Source organism: Lissotriton helveticus, chromosome 4_1, assembly GCF_964261635.1.
Source record: "Lissotriton helveticus chromosome 4_1, aLisHel1.1, whole genome shotgun sequence".
In the NCBI taxonomy this organism is placed as follows: Eukaryota; Metazoa; Chordata; class Amphibia; order Caudata; family Salamandridae; genus Lissotriton; species Lissotriton helveticus.
Window position 1 is genome coordinate 512,552,195 of NC_136063.1, and position 24,780 is coordinate 512,576,974.

The following is a 24,780-nucleotide window of genomic DNA, read 5'->3' on the forward strand; positions in this document are numbered from 1 at the left end:
TGGCTCAGGATCTCCGGGTTCAAGCCGGAGATACAAACCACCATCCTAAATCAGCCTGTAAACCCTGATCACTTATTTGGACCTGAGGTGGGCACCACCCTAGAAAAAATCAAGAAAGACACCGAGACTGCAAAGTCTATGGGGGCTCTCCAGTCCCAGCAGTTCAGGGGTGGTTCTTTTCGTCGCTCAAGCAATAAAGGTGTTTCCAGAGGCCAGCTGTCCCAGCAAACACAGTACACGAAAAGTGGCGCACAAACCTCATACAACAAACAAAGTAGAAATGGCTATCGCGGAAACAGCGCCAAAGGCAGAGGTCGTGGAAACAACAGCTCCCGATCCTCCGCCGCCAACAAACAGTGACGCCTTGTCACTGCCCCCGACCATACAACACCGGTCGGGGGGAGACTCCAACAGTTCCTGCCAGTCTGGAAATCCATCACCACAGACAGGTGGGTCAGAAAGCTTATCCAGTACGGTTATTGTCTGAAGTTAACATCCACTCCACCCAACATACCCCCAAAACACCGTCCTATGTCCACAGAGCATTTGCACTTATTGCAGTAAGAGGTACTCGTCATGCTGCAAAAAGGGGCAATCGAGCTCGTACCAGTGGAACAAAAAGGCACAGGAGTGTACTCCCTGTACTTCTTGATCCCAAAGAAAGACGGGTCCCTCAGACCCATACTGGACCTCAAGCCCCTGAACCAGTACATTCTATCAGAACACTTTCATATGCTCACACTGCAGCAGGTTCTTCCGTTGCTCAATCAGGGGGATTTCCTCGCAACATTAGATCTAAAGGATGCATATTTTCACATTCCACTACATCCGTCACACAGAAAATACCTCAGATTCACCATTCAGAATCAGCATTACCAATTCAAAGTCCTCCCTTTTGGAGTGACCACAGCGCCCAGGGTGTTCACAAAGTGCCTGGCGACAGTGGCTGCGCACCTCAGGAGGCAAAACGTGCACGTCTACCCCTATTTGGACGACTGGCTTGTCCAAGCAAAGTCGGCCCAGCAGTGCGCTGCCAACATGTCCCACACCATTCACCTTCTTCACGATCTGGGATTCTCACTGAATTATCCAAAGTCACACCTTCAGCCCGCCCATGTGCGGCAGTATCTAGGCACGACAATAAACACTCTGGCAGCCACAGCGCAGTCGAATTCAGTGAGGATCAACAGCATTCAATTGCTGATACAGAAATTCAGACCGCAGCACTCACTTCCAGCACGAGTGTTCATGCAGTTGATAGGCATGATGGCCTCCTGCATCTTCATAGTCCCGCACGCGAGACTACATATGCGTCCGCTTCAAGAGTGCTTAGCACGTCAGTCGAATCAGGCTCACGGACAGTTGAGAGACCTAGTGTTGGTGACCGGTCGTGCATACAACTCTCTGCATTGGTGGAATCCACACAACCTTTGCAAGGGCCGACCGTTCCAAGAGCCTGTGCCACAGATCATCCTAACGACGGACGCATCTCTCCAGGGTTGGGGAGCTCATGTACTTCACTACACAGTGCAGGGACTATGGACAACGCAGCAAAAGAAGATGCACATCAACCACCTAGAGCTGATGGCAATCTTCATGGCAATGAAGGCATTCAAGGTACATCTGTGCAACAAGGTCGTGTTGATCCGGACGGACAACATGACGGCCATGTACTACATTCAAAAGCAGGGAGGTACACACTCTCCACAGTTGTCTCATCTGGCTCAGAGCATGTGGAAGTGGGCCATTCAAAGGAACAAGCAAGGACAATCAGATGGCGGATCTGCTCAGCAGGTACAGCCACCAAATGCACGAGTGGGAGCTACATCCATCAGTGCTCCACCCGTACTTCCAGCAGTGGGGTCATCTAGAGATAGACCTCTTCGCCACAAGGGAAAACGCCAAATGCCAAAGCTTTGCCGCCAGGTTCCCGCACCCACAGTCGCAGGGCAATGCGATATGGATGAACTGGTCAGGCAAATTTGCGTATGCTTTTCCCCCAGCACCTCTAATACCGCTGGTGTCACGAAAGCTAAAGCAACACTCAATGACGCTCATCCTGGTTGCTCCAACCTGGGCATGCCAACCATGGTACACCACGTTTCTAGAACTTTCCGTGGTACCGCATCAAAGGCTGCACCTCACACCCAGACTTTTGACGCAGAGCCATGGCGACATTCAGCACCCAGATCCGCAACAGCTCAACCTGGCGATCTGGCTCCTGAGGTCTTAGAGTTTGGCTACCTCAACTTGCCTCCAGACTGCATGGATATCATACGGGAGGCAAGAAAGCCCACCACCAGAGCATGCTATGCGGCGAAATGGAAGCGGTTAGTCATTTATTGCGTAGACCACAACATAGACCCGCTTGACGCGTCCACGCACAACATCATTTGCTATCTGTTACATCTTTACAAATGCAATCTAGCATATGCTTCCATTCGAGTACATTTATCCGCCATAGCCGCTTATCTCCAAAACAGGCAGCATCTCTCCCTTTTCAGAGTGCCTGCCATTAAAGCCTTTGTGGAAGGACTCAAACGAGTCATTCCTCCCAGGACCCCACCAGCTCCTGAATGGAATCTTAATGTGGTCCTCACCCGACTAATGGGTCCACCTTTTGAGCCTCTACATTCCTGCGAGATTCAGTTCTTAACATGGAAAGTGGCTTTCCTCATAGCCATTACGTCACTGCAACGTGTTAGTGAACTCCAGGCACTGACTGTACAAGAGCCATTCATACAAATTCACTCCAACCGGGTGGTGCTGCGCACTAACCCTAAATTTCTTCCAAAGGTGGTTTCACTGTTCCATATCAATCAGACTATTGAACTGCCTGTGTTCTTCCAAAATCCTGAGACAGTGGCAGAAAGAATGCTCCACACTCTTGACGTCAAAAGAGCTTTGATGTATTACATTGATAGGACCAAAGATTTTAGGAAGACGAAACAACTCTTTGTTGCCTTCTCCGCACAACACAAAGGCAACCCCATTTCCAAAGCAGGTATAGCCAGGTGGATCGTTAAGTGTATTCAGATTTGCTATCAAAAAGCTAAGCGCACTTTAACAATCCCCCCAAGAGCCCACTCCACCCGCAAGTTGGGGGCCTCCATGGCTTTCCTTGGAAATATCCCTTTAGAAGACATTTGTAGAGCAGCCACATGGTCTACCCTACACACATTTACAAAACACTACTGTGTAGATGTGCACTCCAAACAGCAAGCAGCTGTAGGGAAGGCTGTTCTAAAAACACTTTTTCAAACTGCTGCAGCTGGCACAGGCGGCCGCCGCTAATGGAGGGACTGCTATATATTCTATGCTATAGATATGAATTCAGCAGCCCACATGCCTCGAACCGAATATGCTACTTACCAGTATGCATCTGTTCTTGGCATGTAGGGCTGCTGACATTCATATCGCCCGCCCTCCTCCCCGGCGCCTGTAGCGGCTGCAGCACTTACACTTACTCTTAGCATGGTCATCACTCACGCTGTTACACTCCATCTTCGCCACAATGGCTAAAAACAATCTGGGGATGGAGTCGATGCCCATGCGCACTGTAGTCCAGGGGAGGAGCCACCTATCTCGTGATACTTCGAAGACTCTTCCAGGACAACAATGTGCAATCATCCGGACCCAACTCTAGGCGGCAATCTATGCTATAGATATGAATGTCAGCAGCCCTACATGCCAAGAACAGATGCATACTGGTAAGTAGCATATTCGACACAAAAATCCGGTTAATCCACCATGCAGACCAATTGTTTCCACTAAAGGAAGTTTACATGAACCGATAGGAAAACTTTTGGACCGATATCTACAACCGAGTGTTTCAACCATGAGATCCTATGTCAAGGATACACTGACTTCCTTCATAAACTCAACCAAATCACCATACACAATCCTGAAGAAATTCTACTATGTACTATAGACGTGAATTCACTCTATACCTCCATCCCTCATCAACCAGGGATAGAAGCTATTGAACATGCGTTAATTCACACCGAATTCGAAGAAGATCTCAAGGTTCTATTGATAGTATTAATGGAATTCACCCTCATGCACAGCTACTTCAAGTGGAATGATGAATGGTACCAACAGAAGACCGGCACGTCAATGGGAAATTGTGCGGTGCCGGCCTACGCCAATATCTGAATGAATCGATTCGAGGAAGACCACATACTTTCAACACAACCATGGTTTGACCATCTGAAACTATTTGTCAGATTCATCGACGACATTTTCATTCTATGGCAAGGACCTGAATTGACCCTAAGACAAGAAATACAGAAACTAAATTCTATTGATGCGAGAATTCAATTTACACATGAAATACAAACAGACACAATTACATTCTTGGATGTCAAAGTCACCAAGACTCAAACAGGTTTCGAAACAGATCTCTTCAGAAAGAATACCGACAGGAACAACACCCTACATTATCTAAGCTTCCACCCGCAACCTCTTAAAGAGCATCTGCCTTATAGTCAAATGATAAGGGTCAAAAGAATTGTTTCTAATCCAACCAGAACAAGTGAACAACTCGAAGATATGTCCCAAAGATTCAAACAATGAGGATACCCAGACCAGGTACTTCAGCAAGCACACTACCGATGTCTACAAAAATCCAGGCAGGAGTTACTGTCAACACAAATGAAATCAGAGAAGGAAACAATAACAGTAGTTTCCAAGTATTCTACGTCAAGCCGAGCTTACAAACAGATTGTTAAAAAACACTGGCAAATACTCAGAACAGAACAAGATTTCAACCATATATTTGATACAGAACCCATTTTTGCCTACACCAGAAGCCAAAATTTGGGTGAGCTATTAACACACAGGGATCCCTCAAAATCAAAAAAAAACATATAAGGGCACGCAACCGTGCTGGAATTGCAATCACTGCAATAGCGTCATAAAAGGTACTAGTATGAACCATCCGATGAAAGGTCACAAAATCCCAATAAGAGCTACTGCCATATGCGATACCAGCAATGTAATATACATGTTAAAATGCCCTTGTGGAAGAGTATACGTGGGACAGACGGAAAGGAAAGTCAAAACATGATTGAACGAACACAAATCAAACATAAGGACAAAATCAATCAAATCCACAGTGGCTCAACATTTTATAGAAGCTAATCACAACATCAGCAGATGAAATTTTGTGTGTTGGAAAACATTGACAGACTTGAGGGAAGAGATAACCACAACTTCCTATTAAAACGAGAGAACTATTGGATTTTTTTGTTAAACTCCATGAAACCTCAAGGTCTTAAAGACCGGACTGAATTTACATGTTATCTTTAACAAAAATCGATGAACAGTCTTTGAAAGATGTGCATTTATGTTCATGTTTATATATTTTCATATTTGTGTAATTACGTATCATCTTTTAGGTTTACAAGCCAGTAGAATCATGTTAAACATCTCGCATTTAGGATCATGTATTCCTTCAGGCATACAAGTACCAGCATTCCATGCGTCAAGTCAATTACCCTGTATCACGTCATTCGGGAACTAACACACCACCCAAACATGCGCGATCATAAACCACACCCAACGGTGACTTTGAACACTTCCGGCTAACCGTGTAGGAAAGCAGTCGAATAATACCACGATTTCGCTTGGTACAACCACACTTAGGTAAGCTTTAAACTTCACCTATCCGCACCAGATTACTTGTTTTTGACAATCGCCGTTTATTTAACAGCATGAGCTCTAATAACTTTAACGGATACCATCACTCTAACACTATAATGAGCATGAACTACATAGGCGGGCACCATCACGCTAGTATCACGTCGAATATTTTGCGCACTAAATGCACCACAAACATTATGGATTGAACCATAAAATGTCATGAACACTCGGGTTAAATTAAATGCCACGAGCACTTTTTAACTCCGGGTTTGCCTCCCGATTTTTGTTCTCATCAAAGAGTCCTTTTTTAAGAAAAAGCATGATTTTCGTTAATTTATATGTATCACAAGATTATCATGTCATGTTCACATAGTGACCTCCGAATTTATTGAGCATTTATACTACATTATTATCCACAGAATATCCCCAGATGAAGGCAATTATTTGCCCGAAATGCATTGGGACCTCTAAGTTTCGTTCATACTAAAATGGAAATTAAGAACCATACATTGATATGAGAATTCTAAGAAATGTGAATGTAAACAAGTTCAATTCTACAATAAATACTTGAAACTTGAAATTCTCAAGAATATATATTTTTATTTTTATTCTTATCGTATGTAAAACAAGGAAACCTTATTCATAAGGACAATTGATCCAGTGCCCAGGGGACATACCCCACGTCATTGGGGATGCTTCCAGCATGATTTCTCTAATTGCACTCACTATCGGAGAGTGACACCCAGGAGCACGGCACAACTTGAACAACTACATCTAAACAGTAGAGCGCCAATACCTTACCTTTCAAATTACCTTGGATTTCCACCATCTATTTGCATCATTGTTAGTTTGGGAATGCAATTAATTTTAAATGGCTACAACCTAGTATTATCTCAGTCTCTATGGCAGGGTTCTTAAAAGTTCCAATTGATTTTCCACAGATGCAAACACGAGAGAAAAACATATTCTGATGGAAGATGTGGCGAAATATAAACAACTGGATGAGATGGCCTCTCAGGACATGGCACTCAAAGAGGCCGAACTGATGAAAATCCAACAAGAGCTTCAAAGAGCTGTTATCTCTGTGAAAGAAAAAGAACAAAATGTGGACCTTCTGGAAACCCAAGTACGTGATTATTAATGGTTATAAAATATTTGTACGATACGTGTACGCGTCTGAGAAAAAATATTTGCTGAATGAAACAATGCAAAAAAATGTATACATGCACATAACGTTGGTTATGATTGGTTATGGGGGGCGGGTCTTATAAGATACCCAAAAGGTGTGTTTCTCGTCTAAATTCCCACAGGAAAGTTTTGCTGAATGATCACCTAAAATCTTCCAAAAAATGTACACCAAATGTGGCATGGAGAAAGAGGTGCCAGGGTCTTTTGGTAAGTAGAAATGTAGGTGATGTCAAAATATACACTGATACATGGAGGTACAGTGGGTCTTCTAGACAAGAAAGGGCCCCTCCAGAAAGTGCGAAAAATGTGGCACACCTGGCGAAAATATCATGTGATAGGGTAAATGGCAGCACTACGTTGCAAGGGATATCACGAGAAAGGGAATGAGTGAGAAAGTAATGCATAGGAGACCAGGTGAGACAGGAAAAGCATTTATTGAATCCTGACTTTATTATGAAAACAATGACTAATAAGAAAGAGATATCCATTATCATGATGAGTCTTATACATGCAATGTTCATTATCTTGATAGCTCTTATAAATCCATCAATTTTACTGATGTGGCTGACAGCGTGGCGATTCTACTTCGACAGTTTTATATATGTTGTTTTACTTTGTGATAAACTTGAAAATAATCATATGTTTATGTATTGACACCAGTGATTTCATGAATTATACTGTGATGTCATTTCTGACTTAATGTTACCAAGCTGCCTCTCTCCTAAGTCGGAATTGACATTATTGATGAAATTACATTGTCTATACCATTCCCATCATCCATGGCATCACTAAAACATGAAAGAATTGCACCGGAACCAGACTCGGACCAAGATGCCAGCTCTGTGAAATCAGCTCTAGGACATTATCCTGCGGATCATGGATATTCCCGGATGCTGTCCAACACCGCCATGAGGATGGGCAGCCAACGAAGTTCCTGGGTTCTTTCAGACCCATATTGCAGACAATGGCCCATACAAGCATTTATTAGGTGAGGGCACCAACAAGATATTACACGATGATCAACAGAAAATACACGCCAAGTAAGCTAATCCGTAAAACTGGGAGACATCTTAGATATGGGCCAGTAGCACTGCAATCAGACACTCCGTCAAGAAATTATTCTGAACTCCCTTCTACCCTGCAACTGGTTGTCAAAACTACACAGTCCTTGATCTCATGATAGGCGGCTAGTGAGATTGAGAAACTTGATGTTATCACAGTCCACTATGCAGACAGGCAGCATGCGTGATTGCACTATGTTGGGAGCTGGCCCACAGAGGTACGCAATGATCAGCTGCAGCCACATCTTGGTGGATGGCATGCAAGACCAGGGGATATGGCGGATAGAGGCCAGTGGCACTGCAAAATGATGTGCTCTATTAGAAAATCAAACTCCCTGTCTACTTCAACTGTGCTCATCGCTTGCATGAGTTAACACAAGAGAGCCCCCCAGATATTATATCTTCAAACTGCATAAACTCATACAGCCTTGCAATTCGCAACCAATTAATCAGACAGTACTTGAGTTACACATCCACTTCACAAAAGAAAAATGGGGACTAGATTAGATTCAAGAGAACCATTCTTTACTTCATTGTGAAATGATTATCTACTTTACTGTGGCTACCTAGACAGACCAAAAGGCACTCAGATGTAGCACTCTTCGGACGGAGATACAAATACTAACATACCTCATAAAGAACACTTTTGTTGGAGTGGATGAAACTAGTTACACTTTCTCCAATGTAAATCAGCATCCACTGCCTACCCATATAACACTGAGTCCTGCCTCACCCTACACAGAGAAGCATCAGACAGTCTTTGTGGTGGACCGCTGGTGTGAGACTACTACTTGAACATACAGTGTTGTATGATTTAGTGAGGAATTTTGTAGATTTTCCCACCTATTTCATTATTCACTAGCAATATTTGGAGAACGAACCATCACAGTCTTCATTGAGACTTTCTGGTCTGGCTCCCTCAACTGGATCTTGTTTCACCACTGCTGACCCATGTCGTCTTCTTGGTCGGCCGGCCGACCAACTCCTCTTCTTAAAGGCTCTTTTTGTTTGCAAAAATTTCTCTTGTCAATCTGCATCTAGAATGCGTGAGGTCACTCTGAAAGCAATTATGTAGAAGGGCTCATTTAATACCATATCTGAAGGATCCTTGGAGGTAAAATCTTTGAAAAAAGAATTGCTCTCCCTACCAAGGTGTTTAGATTCCACAAACAGGAGATTTGAAAAGGTAGAAGAGAACTACATACATAACCTAACTGTGGAATGGAAATCTGGTGCCTTAAGCACAAGATCTCAGAGATGGACGATAGATCAAGAAGGGTCAACATTCACCTAAATGGAATCATGGAAGAGTTTGAAAAAGGAGAGATGATAACGTTCCTCAATGACTTCATGCCTCGTCTAGTCTTTCTGAAGACACACTTTATTGTATTAAGGGCATGACTGATGTGCAGGAAGCTCTGGAAGCAGCGGCGATGGTACACCAGTGCCAGCTGCACATGCCCATGGTTGTTGCTAATGGGTGGGTGCTATAATTTGGCCAAAGGCTACTCCCTATGCCAGAGGCCATTTTTCATTTTCATTTAGGATGTGCTAGAGACCTTGATGCCACTGCACTACGCACATAGCAAGTATAACTATTGGGGCCTACTCTCAAACTATACTTTATAGTCCTTTTAGTAGTACTTCAGTAGTACTTCAATAGTAGTAGTTAGTGCTTAATTTGTGGCGGTGGGTCCGACCAACACTCATTTTTGGGGGCTATCACTTATTTTTCCACATCCACTTATTTCCCAAGAGCAAGAGAGAGAAAAACAAACAAAGGGGAAAGAAGGAGGAAAATTAAGACGGGAAGAAATGGCACAAAAAGAGAAAACCTAGCCTGCAAGAGTGAGATAAAGGGAAGGGGATGTATTATAGAGGATTAAAGAGGCATGAGGTGGATTCCAGACTATGTAGCCTTAGTATTCAGTGCACCGACATTTAATAGCCTTGACCACGGGCTTCTGAGCAGAACATTGGGCACCTGCGCTCATCGTTTTACAAATTTAGCACTGGTAATAGTACACATGCTACAACATACTATTCCCAAATCTACATGCAGAGGCCTGTAGAAAATGTGGGATTGACAGAGAGAAGTGACTGGAAAAAGGGGAATACTCACATTTAAATGGGAGAGATATAAGGAGGGACAATGCAAGATTAAGGGACGGGTAAGGAGCAAAGGACAGACATCCACCCACAAAAGAGTAGGGCAATTGTGATGCACAGACTGCACTTATAAAGTTACTACAACCAAATATGGACCCAAAGTAGCAAATATACTCTAGCTCAGCCTTGGAATAACTCCAGCACCGCACAGGGCCTACCACTGGTACTGCAACACACTCCCATATACAATTTTGGAGCCACCAAATAACTATATAAATATATTGGAAAATAAAGGAACATTTTTGTAAGATCCTATAAGTTTTATTTTTTAGGCAAATCATGTTTAACTTTATTTCAATGTTTTTTATCTTGTAAAATCCAATACTTATTTTTCTTTAAGCTAATCTTGGCTTACAACACTTACAACACACCTGATAATGTAATGAGTTATTGTTCTGAACTCCACCACCCATGTACAGATTAAACACATTTCCGCTCCAAACAGTCACATCCAGGCTGAACATGTAAAAAATGAATTCTCCCACCAGATACCATTTTCTACCTTTATTATTTCTGTGGATGAATTTTCTTCTTTGCTTTTCTTCTTTGCTGCTCATTTTGACGACTAGTTATTTGGAGGACAGTAAGGGTTTGCAGGCAAGGATTATCATCTTTGGGATGTTCAGGGAAGCAGTAATTTCCAGGTTAAAGAATGGAAGTGTGAGCTTGAGCCCCCCGCATCCCCCTCCCATACTATCCCCGTCTATATCAAAATACTGGTTGCACTCCCTTTCATGGCGACAGGATCTTTCCAGAGGGACAACTATGTTAACTTAGACATCTTAAAAGCCAGTCTTGTGCTTGCATCAGCTGCGGACACAACTCACAGAAGACTGCACCAGTTTATCACACTGCCACAGTCACTGGTGGAAAGACAAAAGGTGGCAAAGACATTTTATACCCTTGCCTACTTCCTTCATAGGTCTTAGCTGTGCTGTGGAGGGTAGGGCTGGTGTACTTCCCAGACGTTTTGTGCAAGATTGTTGCAATCTGTTGTGTGATTCACAACATTGCCACTTGAAGGGACTTATATATATAGGCTTTGACCATGATCTACCCCCTCATCCAGATACTGGGGAGAGGGCACAGAATAGAGAATGAGGTACTGGTGCATGATCAATTAGTCAACTCTTTATTCTTGAGCTGCTAGTTTACTTGCTGCCCTTATGTGGTTGGCCAGTCTCTTGTCAATGATGAATGGTGGACTACCGCCCTGTCCATACATATGAGCCTGAGATAACTCTGTTTAATTTACGTAATACCTTCAACAAACATTTTTCAATAACAGCGTTTACGCGCAACTCTTGAATAGTACGCTCATGCTTTAGAACATGCATATTAATAATTTTGACCCATAAATTACATACACAATTTTTGGGGATTCTCTACATGCAGTTGGTCTTCCTTCATGCAACGCAAGATCCAGTCTGATTGTTGTAGTGTCCACGTGTCCTATATGAGGCTTAAGTGTGAGTGACACTTAACCTGTATGCACTGTTGCTATGGCGGTATGATACCTTCAATACCACTTCTTTCAAATGCTCTGTTTTAATTATGTTTTAATTATGTATATATACTTATATATACTTATACTTATACGTATATGATTTACTTCATGTAATTTTCAAAAAACATATAACATCAGAACACAATTCAACCAACACAAATGATTTTAAGCGTTATTGTATTCAATCACAATAAATCAAATTCACTGTTCATTTAACATTGTGTTTGTATGTTTCAATATTTGATACACTGATACATCAATTCATCATTGAAGACTTGTCTTTCATGCCCAATGCATTTCAAGCTCGAGAGACCTCTTCATCAGGGGCCTGTGAAATTAAATATAACTTTCAATTAATAAACTGTACAGGTTTTGTTGGGGTTCAGATTTCACACAAGGTACAAGGCTTGAGCGGTAATGTCAAAAAGAAAGAAGAGATGTGAAAAAAATCACAACAAGGGTGCTCAAAGAACCTCTTTCCCACACCCTAGTGCATTAATAAAATGCGCAAAACAAACTCACTGTTCTTAAAAAGGAGGTGAATTGATCCTGTAGCAAAAAAACACACGTTACTAATGTGCACACAAAATCAACACAGCCACCTGGCGGCTATTCTCCCAGTCTCTTACCTAGTCTAAAGACAAGCTGTAATGCCGTGTTCCCAAGTGACTAATGGCAGACGTTCGACTTCCCCTGTCGGTGGAAACACAAACAAGGAAGCTTGACTCTGATCTTAAGCGCTTCCATAATGCTCTACTCCTAAAACTTGAGATTCTGCCTCCAAACTCACCTCTACGTATACTGTCAAGTTCAAAAATCACTCGCTGGTAATCCGGGTACAAAAGTAAGCTCGCAGCTTCGCCTGGCTGCCCTCTCTATCACAACGTTATGAAGACTGAGGCTAAAAGACGGACTAAACAACACCGCGAGTGGCGGACAGTGATACCTCCCGAAAACGGGCGCCATATTGGAATTCTCAAATGACACTGGAATAGTGTGTGGGGCGGATTAGTGATATAAAATAAAGTGAAAAGAGTAAAAATAAATGAATTAAAGATAAGAGTAACGAATGCGGAAAGGAATCGGAGATTTACATGTTCAACAGAACATACATATTTACAAAAATGTACATGAATGCTGGCATAACTATTACATTTTTTCATGGTGCAAACATCAATCTATAGCAGATTAAAGGTGAAAAACAGTCATAAAAAGCATGATAGATCAACTTTTTCATTTAACCCCCTCGGTTCCTGTGTATCGAGATTTCTGATCCAATAGATTTCTCTTTGGAGGAGGGATCTAGTTAGATCAACCCCCTCGTGTGTTTTTACAATTTCCAGAATGGAAAACCTGATCTGGGCTATGTTGTGGTTGTTTTCGTTCCAGTGTTTGGCCAGATTGCTTTTCAAGTTTTTATTTCTTATGGTGCTCTTATGTTCTGATATTCTAGTCTTGAGTTTTCTTTCCGTTTTACCTGTGTACATTTTCCCACAGGGACACTTAATGTTAAAGATTAAGTTTTTGGAATTACAATCTCCATTGTACTGTAAGTTCACTTCTTTTCCTGTTCGTGGATGGTGTAGTGTTTTCCCTTCTATTACATTTGAGCAATATACACAGTTCTGACATTTTTTCATTCCTCTGTGGTTTACCTCTGTTTGTCTGGGAGGAGTCATTAATAATTCCTTGAGATTTTTAGATCTGGTATGAGCAAAAAGAGGTTTGTGGACGAATATCCCATTAAAATCTGTTTCATTTTGCAAAAGTTCCCAATGTCGATTAATAATGTGTTTCAGTTTATGTGAAGTCGAAGAAAATTTAGAGACAAACACATGTCTTTCCTGTTTTTTCTTTGGTTTTTGAACCAGCAGATTTTCTCTACTGTATGTTTGAATTCTTTTTCTTGCGTCACTCAAAATATCATCTGGATAACCTCTCTCCTTGTATCTCTGTTGTTGTATTGTTAAATTGGTCTTCAGATCCTCATCTTTTGAGCAAATTCTTTTTATGCGCATAAACTGTGAGACCGGTAAATTATTTTTCAAGTTTTGGGGATGGAAGCTCTGGTATGATAAAGAATTATTGACATCTGTCGGTTTTCTGAAGACTGTCGTTTTCATTTCTTTATCTTGGATGTTAATCATAACGTCCAGGAACGGCAATTCCTGATCACTGATTGTGTATGTGAACTCAATGTGCTCCGTACAGAGATTTAATCTTCCAATTTCTGCTTCCAAAAGTTCTCTTGATCCAGTCCACAACACAAAGATGTCATCTATGAATCTCCGATAAAAAATTGCATGTTTATTCCAGGAACTGTTGTTATAAATAAAATCAGCCTCAAACTTTGCCATAAAGGTATTCGCATATGCCGGAGCCCCGGCAAATCCCATGGATGTCCCATTTTGTTGAAGAAAGAACTTCGAGGACCATTGAAAATAACTATGATATAAACAAAAGTGTAAAAGTTCCAAAATAAAAACTTTCTCTGCTTTCACAGATGGTTGCTGCAACAAGGCCCATTCCACGGCCTCCAAACCAGATTGATGTGGAATCGACGTGTACAACGATTTCACGTCGATGGTACACAGAAGGATTTGGTCTGTTAACTTGATTTCTTTGAGTTTCAAAAGAAAATCGTTGGTGTCCTTTGTATAAGAGGGCCATTTCTGCACGAATGGTTGAAGGAATTTGTATATGTATTGACCCAATGGTTCAAAAATGGTGCCACATCCGGTCACGATGGGACGCATTGGTGGATCGTGTAAATTTGTATGCACCTTTGGGAGCATATAGAGGAGTGGTCTCCTTGGGTATTGAACAGTTAAAAATAGTTTCGTGGTAGTTGATATGTACCCAAGTTCGTTAGCTTGTGTCAAAATCCTTTGCAGGACTATTTGTAATTCTTCAAGAGGATCTTTATCCAGTTCAAAATAGGTGGATGCGTCTGATACATGTTCCTCTACTTTTTGATTGTACATCATCTTGTCCATTACAACGATGGAACCACCCTTGTCAGCTTTTTGAATTAAAATACTGTGGTTCTCTTGTAACCCTTTAATGATGCTTCTGTCATATACTGATAAATTCTTTATTTTGGACTTCCTCATTTTTATGCTGTCCAGATCATTCATCACTGCATTCTCTGCATTCTCGAAAGCATCTAGTATTTTATGTGATACCGGTGCCTGAAATTTTGATTTGGGTCTGAATTCCAAATATTCTGGTTCTTCTCGTTCTGAAACACATTATTAATCGACATTGGGAACTTTTGCAAAATGAAACAGATTTAAATGGGATATTCGTCCACAAACCTCTTTTTGCTCATACCAGATCTAAAAATCTCAAGGAATTATTAATGACTCCTCCCAGACAAACAGAGGTAAACCACAGAGGAATGAAAAAATGTCAGAACTGTGTACATTGCTCAAATGTAATAGAAGGGAAAACACTACACCATCCACGAACAGGAAAAGAAGTGAACTTACAGTACAATGGAGATTGTAATTCCAAAAACTTAATCTATTACATTAAGTGTCCCTGTGGGAAAATTTACACAGGTAAAATGGAAAGAAAACTCAAGACTAGAATATCAGAACATAAGAGCACCATAAGAAATAAAAACTTGAAAAGCAATCTGGCCAAACACTGGAACGAAAACAACCACAACATAGCCCAGATCAGGTTTTCCATTCTGGAAATTGTAAAAACACACGAGGGGGTTGATCTAACTAGATCCCTCCTCCAAAGAGAAATCTACTGGATCAGAAATCTCGATACACAAGAACCGAGGGGGTTAAATGAAAAAGTTGATCTATCATGCTTTTTATGACTGTTTTTCACCTTTAATCTGCTATAGATTGATGTTTGCACCATGAAAAAATGTAATGGTTATGCCAGCATTCATGTACATTTTTGTAAATATGTATGTTCTGTTGAACATGTAAATCTCCGATTCCTTTCCCCATTCGTTACTCTTATCTTTAATTCATTTATTTTTACTCTTTTCACTTTATGTTATATCACTAATCCGCCCCACACACTATTCCAGTGTCATTTGAGAATTCCAATATGGCGCCTGTTTTCGGGAGGTATCACTGTCCGCCACTCGCGGTGTTGTTTAGTCCGTCTTTTAGTCTCTGTCTTCATAACGTTGTGATAGAGAGGGCAGCCAGGCGAAGCTGCGAGCTTACTTTTGTACCCGGATTACCAGCGAGTGTTTTTTGAACTTGACAGTACACGTAGAGGTGAGTTTGGAGGCAGAATCTCAAGTTTTAGGAGTAGAGCATTATGGAAGCGCTTAAGATCAGAGTCAAGCTTCCTTGTTTGTGTTTCCACCGACAGGGGAAGTCGAACGTCTGCCATTAGTCACTTGGGAACACCGGCATTACAGCTTGTCTTTAGACTAGGTAAGAGACTGGGAGAATAGCCGCCAGGTGGCTGTGTTGATTTTGTGTGCACATTAGTAACGTGTGTTTTTTTGCTACAGGATCAATTCACCTCCTTTTTAAGAACAGTGAGTTTGTTTCGCGCATTTTATTAATGCACTAGGGTGTGGGAAAGAGGTTCTTTGAGCACCCTTGTTGTGATTTTTTTCACATCTCTTCTTTCTTTTTGACATTACCGCTCAAGCCTTGAACCTTGTGTGAAATCTGAACCCCAACAAAACCTGTACAGTTTATTAATTGAAAGTTATATTTAATTTCACAGGCCCCTGATGAAGAGCTCCCTCGAGCTTGAAATGCATTGGGCATGAAAGACAAGTCTTCAATGATGAATTGATGTATCAGTGTATCAAATATTGAAACATACAAACACAATGTTAAATGAACAGTGAATTTGATTTATTGTGATTGAATACAATAACGCTTAAAACCATTTGTGTTGGTTGAATTGTGTTCTGATGTTATATGTTTTTTTGAAAATTACATGAAGTAAATCATATAAGTATATATACATAATTAAAACAGAGCATTTGAAAGAAGTGGTATTGAAGGTATCATACCGCTATAGCAACAGTGCATAGAGGTTAAGTGTCACTCACACTTAAGTTATATTTTGTAGTTTTGGCACGGTCAGGACAAACGTGCCACCTCAATAGCACGCTTGGATTAAAAATTGTCAACAGAGTTCATTTTAGCGTCAAGATACAGTTAAACAAGGAGTGCTCCTCCAATTTCACATTCTATATGAGGCTTACCCATTTTGACACAATTCTAGGTGTGCAAACTTTTGTAAATCTGCAATTACTTCAAGTCCATTGGTGGAATGCACAGTAACGCCTATGCCATACCAATAGAACGCCTACCAGCTTGAAATGTAACGTAACACAGTGCAAGCAGCTGCATTCCCTTGCATTTCTTCACAAAGCCACGTAAGGAGGCACAAAGCGCCCCCTGCATGGCTTTGTAAATCTGAATTAAGAATTGCACTTAATAAATCTGGCCCCTAGTGTTTTGGGGTTTGATGAGATGTTTTGCACCAGTGCAAATGTTTGTACCATACACACTTTCCTCATTAGAGTTCTTGTCATTTTGAACACCTTTGGATGTATAGTGCTCCTTCCCTGATGTAACACACTCCTCATTTAGCGCATGAGCATAGCACTTTTATGCAGAATACCAAATTTTTTTAAATTGCACCACCTGATATGTAATACCGTTCAGAGAGAAGTCTGACTTGTAACCCTATGCATTTTCATACGACTAACCATTCTGTTTAGCTTCACCACCAGGTCCAGCAGCATCAAAGTGTAGAAGCTAAGCTTGCAGAAAACCGCACAGAATTACTGAGACTGCATACATCACTCCACCAGCTGGAAGAGAGCCTCATGACAAGCAGCCACTCTGCGCAGGAGCAAATTGGACTGGAACTTCGGTAGGTCATCTTAGCATACCTTCTTGGTATTATTGGCTCACTGATCTAAAGTATGACTGCTAGTCCAAGAGTTCTTTGATTAAATTATGTAATCCTCCATAACGTTCCTAAATTGTGTGCAGTTTAGGGACTGAAGGCTGAAAGTAACAATGACACACAATTCCTTGTCTTAAGATAAATAAAAGATCACTACATTTAAGTTATCTTGTACTACTTTGTTAGGAAATTGTATAGTACAGTGGTTCATTTGTAAAAGTAAAAGTGTGGTGTCCGAAGCTCTGCTCAGAAGCCCACGGCTGCTGCAATTAAACATCAGCACATCCAATACCACGGCTGCAAGCCTTAAATCCACCTCATGCTTCTTCAATCCACTGCCAGACAATCCCTTTCCCTCTATTCCACTCTTGAAGGTTCCTGCTTTCTCATTTCATCACAGTTTTGCCATCTTCCTCTTCCTCCGTCTTTCGGATCTATGTGCTTTTCCCTCTCTTGCATTCGGCAAATATCTGATGCAGTAAAAATAAGTGCCAGTCCAAAAAGGTAAATGCCAGTGGCCCCCACCAGCAACCACCGGCTCAATTTAAGCACTATATAAGTCCCATCACCAGAACAGGCTAATTCCTAAAGAGAGTTCTTACCAGTTTAATGAAATAAGATGAATATCTTAAATATTAAACAAAAAAACAGATACTTAAGATAACTTGGCATTTGCAACGGAATTGAAAGAAAACACATGTACATTAAAAGACCATGTGATAATGTCATTTCTTTAATAACCTTCAATTAGTTTTATAATTATTGACTTGTTCAGGTATTTACTAATCATTTTTTATGGATTAGAAAATGCACTAATTCTTTAATCAATAAACAGAATTTGTAGAAAGATGAGCTATTCGGTGCATTAGTTCCCTCGATTCAATTGCTTTTATTAATACTGTCTATATTTAAAAACAGACTACGCATCTCCAGTGTATTTCTCCATTCACTGAAAAGGAAAAGTGTGAGCACATCTATACATTCATTTACATATCATCTGTGTTAAGCTTATAAATTGTTTCTCTAGTTGTCTGAACTCCTAAAGAAGGCTTCTTTCTATGACTGCACAAAATCTTTGTGAAGGAGTAATTTCTCAAGCAGAACTGCTGGTTTATGTTGTTTAGCAGAGAAGCTGAGAAACTGAGGCAGCAGCTAATGGAGAAAGAACTGTCCGCCAGTGAGGATAAATATCTACGAAATAAAATGGCAGAAGACTGTGCACATTTGACCAAAGAAAACGGTCGCTTGCAGTCTCAAGTTCTAGCAGCATCCAAACAACTGGAGCAAGTAAGTCCTATCTAAAAGATCTCCTCAACTGTATTGACAATTGGTGAAATATTATGAGGGCCTTTCACATCAACTAGGACCTGTCACTGGTCTGGATTTATGTCATGAAAGGAGTATTCACACCTCATGCATTCAATTTTAAGTAAAAATAAACTTGCTGATGATGAGGAGCAAACATCAATTTTAAACCCACAATTGTGAATTTGAAAGGCTCTAAAAGGGTTCACCCTGGAGAGATTCTGAATTTTTCAATGTTAAAGGTAAATGATCTTACATCAACTTACAAATCTGAGCCTTCATCTTTATAAATGCATATCTCTACATATACACGACCCTCTTTCACCTCAATCCCCTATTTTGAACATGGAAAAAAATTAGCTTGGCAAAAAGGATAGATGAAGGGAGACTGGATTCAAAATCTGATATTTTACCTTAGCATTGGGTTTCTCTACAGAGTCAAATATACTATATGCACACTGTTGTCAGAACAAAGATCTCTGAGCTCTATTGCTGTGGTAATTAGTAAAACCTTACTACCTGCTACACATTTCGTGAACGATTTAGTCACATTTTATGTACAATAAGAAAGTGTTATGTAATACCTAGAATTTGTAAGAAAGTCTTGTTTACTAGTTCCATTGACATTCCTTACTTTGCGATTTTTAATTCAACCAGTTTTTCAATGGACATCTCTTTTGCTTTATTTTGTTTTTATTTTCAGATTTAAAAAAAAATAGCTGTACTTTTAAACTATCTATTAATAGTGCTTTTCCATTCTTACTAAGAAGTTGATTATGGTCATGCAATTGTGCAAAATTATAATGATTTAAGATTGTGAATCTGATATGTCCCATCTGACCACCAGAAAAAAGAAATTTAAAATGAGTCTAGAGGAGCCTGAAAGGCATTTATATGCTCAAGTTCTTGCTTGTCACCTCAGTGGGAATGGAGAGCAGGAAGAAGGAAGATGGGAAACATCCTGCCATAATGGTAGCCGCACCCAGCCAAACAATGAGCACTGTATGTTAACTAATTTGTTAAACCTGCTTGCCCTCATGTAAAATGCTTGCTTTCAAAATGGACCTAGACTACAACAAATAGAATCAGTGTGCAGAGTAAAATAATCTGTTCGACTCGGCCCTCTCTGCAGGGTCATCCCCTAGCCTTTTGTCTTCACCCATCTTGTTTTCCGAATTTTCTTTTTGTTAGCATTAGTACTCTGTGCTCTCTCCCTAAAATATGCAACAATTGGCGTACACCTGAATGGCATATTTAATTTACTTATACCTCCCTAATATATAGTACTACATCTACCCAGGACTTGTACATTATATGCTATTAATGGGCCTGCAGCACTAATTGTACTTCTTATTTAAGTATCCCTTTTAAACATGTCTCAGGCCTGCAGTCTCAGTTTTAAAACTGCCAATTCGACATGCAAAATAAACCTTTTGCCAGGCCTAAACCATCCTTTCCAAAACATATAAGCCACCCCTAACGTAGGGCCTAAACAGCCCACAGGGCTGTGTGCATTGTATTTAAAATGTAGACATTTTGTTTAAGATTTACATGTCCTGGTAGTGAAAAACTCCTAAATTTATTTTCAGTACTGAAAAACCTATCCCTCACATTGGATTTTATTGGGTTACCTTATTAGATTTAATAATTGCTAACCTTTGATTGGTTATGGATAGGGATGTCAAGTGTGTACTCAAATGAATTGTAGTTTAAAATCCTCTTTAGTGGTAAAATCGGGTTTTACGTCCCATTTCTGACCGATATGGAAGCTAAATTCCTTTGTAACCTCATCCCACAGAAGACTCCAATGGTAGAACACAAAATCCAAAGATTGTGGATGGAAAGGCCACACCTACATTTTCGTGGCATGCTTCTTTATTGGCCATTCAGCTCCACCGTGTTAAAACAATGCTAACATGGTGGTCTCAACCGTGCTGCAATGAAGAACAAGATAAGTACTTCTGGTCAGTCGAGCGGTCCAGATCTATTTCTAAAACTACCTCCCAGGGCGTGGCCAAGATGGCGGAGTGAGTGGACATGTATCGCCTCAGCTCCTGCCAACGGCCCTGTTTTAGCACCGGTTCCGACGCCTTTGCACCCGCAGTCTTCGGCTCTGGGCTGTCGGAACCGACCACATAGCAGAGCGGACCTGGTGAGCGCGACAGAGGCGCAGCACGCGACGGTGCGGGACAACCGCGTACCCGGAGGCGCGAGGCACCCCTCCCCCCTCTGCCCTGGAAGCGAGGCCGACTTGGTGCAGAGGACGTGGCCGAGAAGGGAGCCCCCTGCCGCGGCGAACCAGCGTGGCCTGAGGCGGGTGACTCCCGCGAGCATCTGGGGGCGACACAAGGACCTGCGGCGTCGGTAGAGGCTTCCGGGCTGACGGCGGAGCTGAGCAGTCGGCCCATCAGACGGTGGGGCGGTGCTGAGACGCCGCGGAGCCTAGGAGACGACAGGGCGTACCGCAGGAGAAGACGACGGAGGTGAGGGCCGACCCCGGGAACTGCAAGCGTCGGTGTGGTGAGTCCCGAGTGGGGGCAGCGTGTGGGGACCCGGGGCGGAGGACTCCCGCGGCGGGCATACCGGCCCGGTGGAAATGAAAGCCCCTCAGAGTGAGTCACCCCGACAGAGGCCTGGCAGACTATGTCCTCCTTGGCAGAGGCCGACATTGAGGGGCCCTGATAGGCAGCAGCGTGTGGGGCCACGGAGTCGGGCCCAGCCGGGGCTAACTGATTTTCTTCACAACGGGAAGAGCCCGCCCCGACACAGCGACAGGGGGTGCCCCTGGCTTTGGAGGTGGGTGCGCTGCAGCACAAGGAGGGACTCTCACGGACGCTAGAGGTGGCGGCTGAGTTTCCGATAGGGAGTGAGGCCCGTCCATGCAGAACCGGGGGCCCGGCCCGAATTGGCACCAACTGAGCACGAGCCTGTGACAGGCCGCAAATAGGCCGACTCGCACCGAGAGCGCCCTTGCAGGAGAGATCGGAGACTCACGCCGGCCCGTGGCGAGCCGGCGCCAACTCGGTGCCATGGTGAGGGTTTGCATTCACGGGAGTCACACGCGGAGATCATTACACCAGGTGGCGAAGACGCCAGAGCAGCGGGATGTCGGCGGCTAGGCCTCCCAGAGGCAAAACGGTGAAATAACTATTCGCTAAAACACTAACCCCCCCACAGAAGGACGCGGGGGCCCCGGCACCGAAGAAGATGGACCAGGCCTCCGACAGCGGGACGGAACCCATCACGAAAGCCTTTCTGGAGTCCCTCTTTGCATCCCTGCGGGACGATATCCAGACCTTTAAGGCAGAATTCACCAGTGAAATCTGAGAGGTGAGGCGCGAGATGAACAGTATAGGAGAGAGGGTGGTAGACCTAGAAACCAAGAGTGACGACAGGGACACGGAACTGGTGGCCCAGCAGCAGGAGATTATCCGGCCACACGACCAGCAAGTAGACCTCCTGCTCCACTTGGAGGACTTAGAAAATCGCTCTAGGCGCCATAACATTCACATTCGCAACATAGCCACGTCCGATGCCACCCATGATGTGTTTCGCTACGCAAGAGAACTTTTCAACCACGTGCTGGGGCGACCGCTGGACTCTCCTCTACAGCTGGACAGGGCTCACAGGGCCGGACCGCCCCCGTGCGGGGACTGCACCCCCCCCGGACATTTTGGTGTGCGTTCAGGACTACCGTACCAAAGAAGAGATACTACAGAAAGCGCGCCAGAAACACCCGATAGCATTCCAAGGCACGTCCCCGCAGTTATTTCAGGACCTGGCAGCGCTCACGCTCCACAAGCGTCGACTCTTCAAACCCGTCATGACCTACTTGCAGCAGAACAGGATTCCATACAGCTGGGGTCATCCCTTTCGCCTAGTTTTCAAACTGGAGAACAAACAATACCAGCTTCGTTCAGTATCCGAGGCCTGCACGTTGTTAGGAATCGAGAAGCCCGAAGGCGAGGCCGAGGCCCAGGGATCCGCACCAGGCACGGACGGAGGAAGGTCGCAGTGGAGCCATCAGAGAAGGCGGAAACGAGTCAAGAAGCCCCCGGCGACGGGGCGTGGTTTCGGCGCCGACCGGGATGGCTGCGTGAGCGAGTTGCTCCGCGCCGCGTCCCGTCCTTTATCCTGCCAACCGTTGCCCCGGATCGCCTGGTGGCCGGGATTGAGGACCGGAGGGGCCGCTGCCCTACTGGGGAAGGTTTGAGCTCGAGCGGAGCCCTGGCTGCTGTGTGCGGGTGGCCGTAGTGCCCAGCTCCCTCCGACGAGCGGACAAAGGCAAGATGGCGGCGCAAACTGCGTGATAGCTCCGAAGGTGGAGCGGTGAGGGGCACAGGAGCAGCGGCGGGCGCCTGCGGCACCCCCGAGCAGCAGTGGATGGTGCGGTGACCCGTCGGAGCGGGCCCCGGATTGTGGAGACGATCGGTGGAGTTGCCGGTAGGAGGGCCCCCCCCTCCCCCCACCCGGACCCTCGATCGAGGCGGGAGCGGCGCCTGGGAGGGCGCTGGGCAGGCGGAGGCACTGCTGAGCTGTAGGGCCGCTCACCAGCCAGCCGACCCGCAGTGGGGACAGACAGCGCATAGAGGCATGCAGCAGGCGGCCGGGGCGCTGTGAGAGAGACCGCCCGGGGCGCCCGCGCGTCCCGGACCAAGAGGGGCACGGCAGTGGACCTGGACCTTGCTGGGGGTCCTGCCCGGTGGAGGGCACAGAGGCGCCGACCTAACGACGAGGTGCTGGGTTGCGCATGGTGTGGAGCAGTGACCAGTGTTGCTGGGGGCAATGTGCTCGGTGTGCCCTGGGACCCACTCCATTGACTGGCGGTCTTTCGGTGGAATCTGCTCCCCCTGGCCCTGGTGAGCTTGGCAGACGCTCTGCGGGAAGCTGAGGCGGCTTGGGATGTTCCTCTGACTTGGATACTGTCGACTGACCGGGTGTGGGGGCAGCTGGCGCCGCGCACTCCTACTTGCCTGGGGATTGGTGGCCCGCTCTGGCTGGGACACTCCGCTAGGCGTTCCTGGGGCGCCTAGCCATTCTCCGAGGAGGCGGCTTGAGAGGCTGAATCCCTGCACGCAAGATGGCCGCGAAGGGGAATGGCGCCGCCGAATCGCCTGAAAGGGGAAGCCGGGGATCAGAGGATGCGAGTGGCGGCTTCCCAACGGAGGCCTCAACACAGGAACAGAGGCTGAACCTCCGCCTTGATACTATCCTGGCCGCGATCACTGCTACGAGGGATGAGCTGCGCCAGGACATTGCGCAGGTGGCGTCTGGCCTCGGCCTGCTGAGGGCAGACCACTCCAAGTTATCTGACCGTGTGAAATCTAATGAACTCCTGCTTCAGGAGCTGAAACCAGCGGTGGTCACGGCGGAGCATAAAATCGATGACGTTATCCGTCGACTAACGAATCTGGAGCGCCGCACGGAGGACGCGGAAGGCCGCAACCGCCGGAACAACGTGCGGGTGGTGGGGCTACCAGAGAAAAGTGAGAAAGGCGACGCGATAACCTACTTGGAGGACTGGTTCCGCACAGTGGTGGCGCCGGAGGGCCTCTCCCCCTTCTTCTCCCTGGAAAGAGCGCATAGGGTGCCCGCGAGGCCTCCTCTGGAGGGCCGACCACCTCGGCCGATGGTGGCCAGACTGCTGCATTATAAAGACCGAGATCTGCTGATCCAAAGGGCGAGAGATCGTGGGCCCTTCCAGGTGGACAACAGTAAGGTGACGATCTTTACGGACTATACGCAGGAGGTACAGAGGAGTAGGGCCTCTTTTTTGCCGGTGAAAAAAGAACTGAGAGAGGAAGGGGTTCAATACTCCTTGCTTTTCCCGGCTAAGCTGCGGGTCATCGTTGATGGGAAGACGCACTTTTTTCAAACACCTGACGAAGCGTGGTCATGGCTGGAACTATATCTTGCAGGAACTGATCGGGCTCATAGGCCCGCCAGGGAACGAGAACAGCCGGTCAGGGTCAGGAAGTCGCAGCGCATCCG

General features: G+C 44.4%; 1 protein-coding gene across 1 annotated transcript in view; it reads left to right on the top strand.

Moving 5' to 3' along the window:
- LOC144827218 (uncharacterized) overlaps window positions 1-24,780 on the top strand; it is a 346,090-nt gene that overhangs the window by 177,431 nt on the left and 143,879 nt on the right. Inside the window, exons 6-8 of the mRNA XM_078685608.1 lie at window positions 6,585-6,769; window positions 17,294-17,448; window positions 18,609-18,771. Coding sequence (XP_078541734.1) covers window positions 6,585-6,769; window positions 17,294-17,448; window positions 18,609-18,771 — 503 coding nt within the window. The remainder of the gene's footprint in view (window positions 1-6,584; window positions 6,770-17,293; window positions 17,449-18,608; window positions 18,772-24,780) is intronic.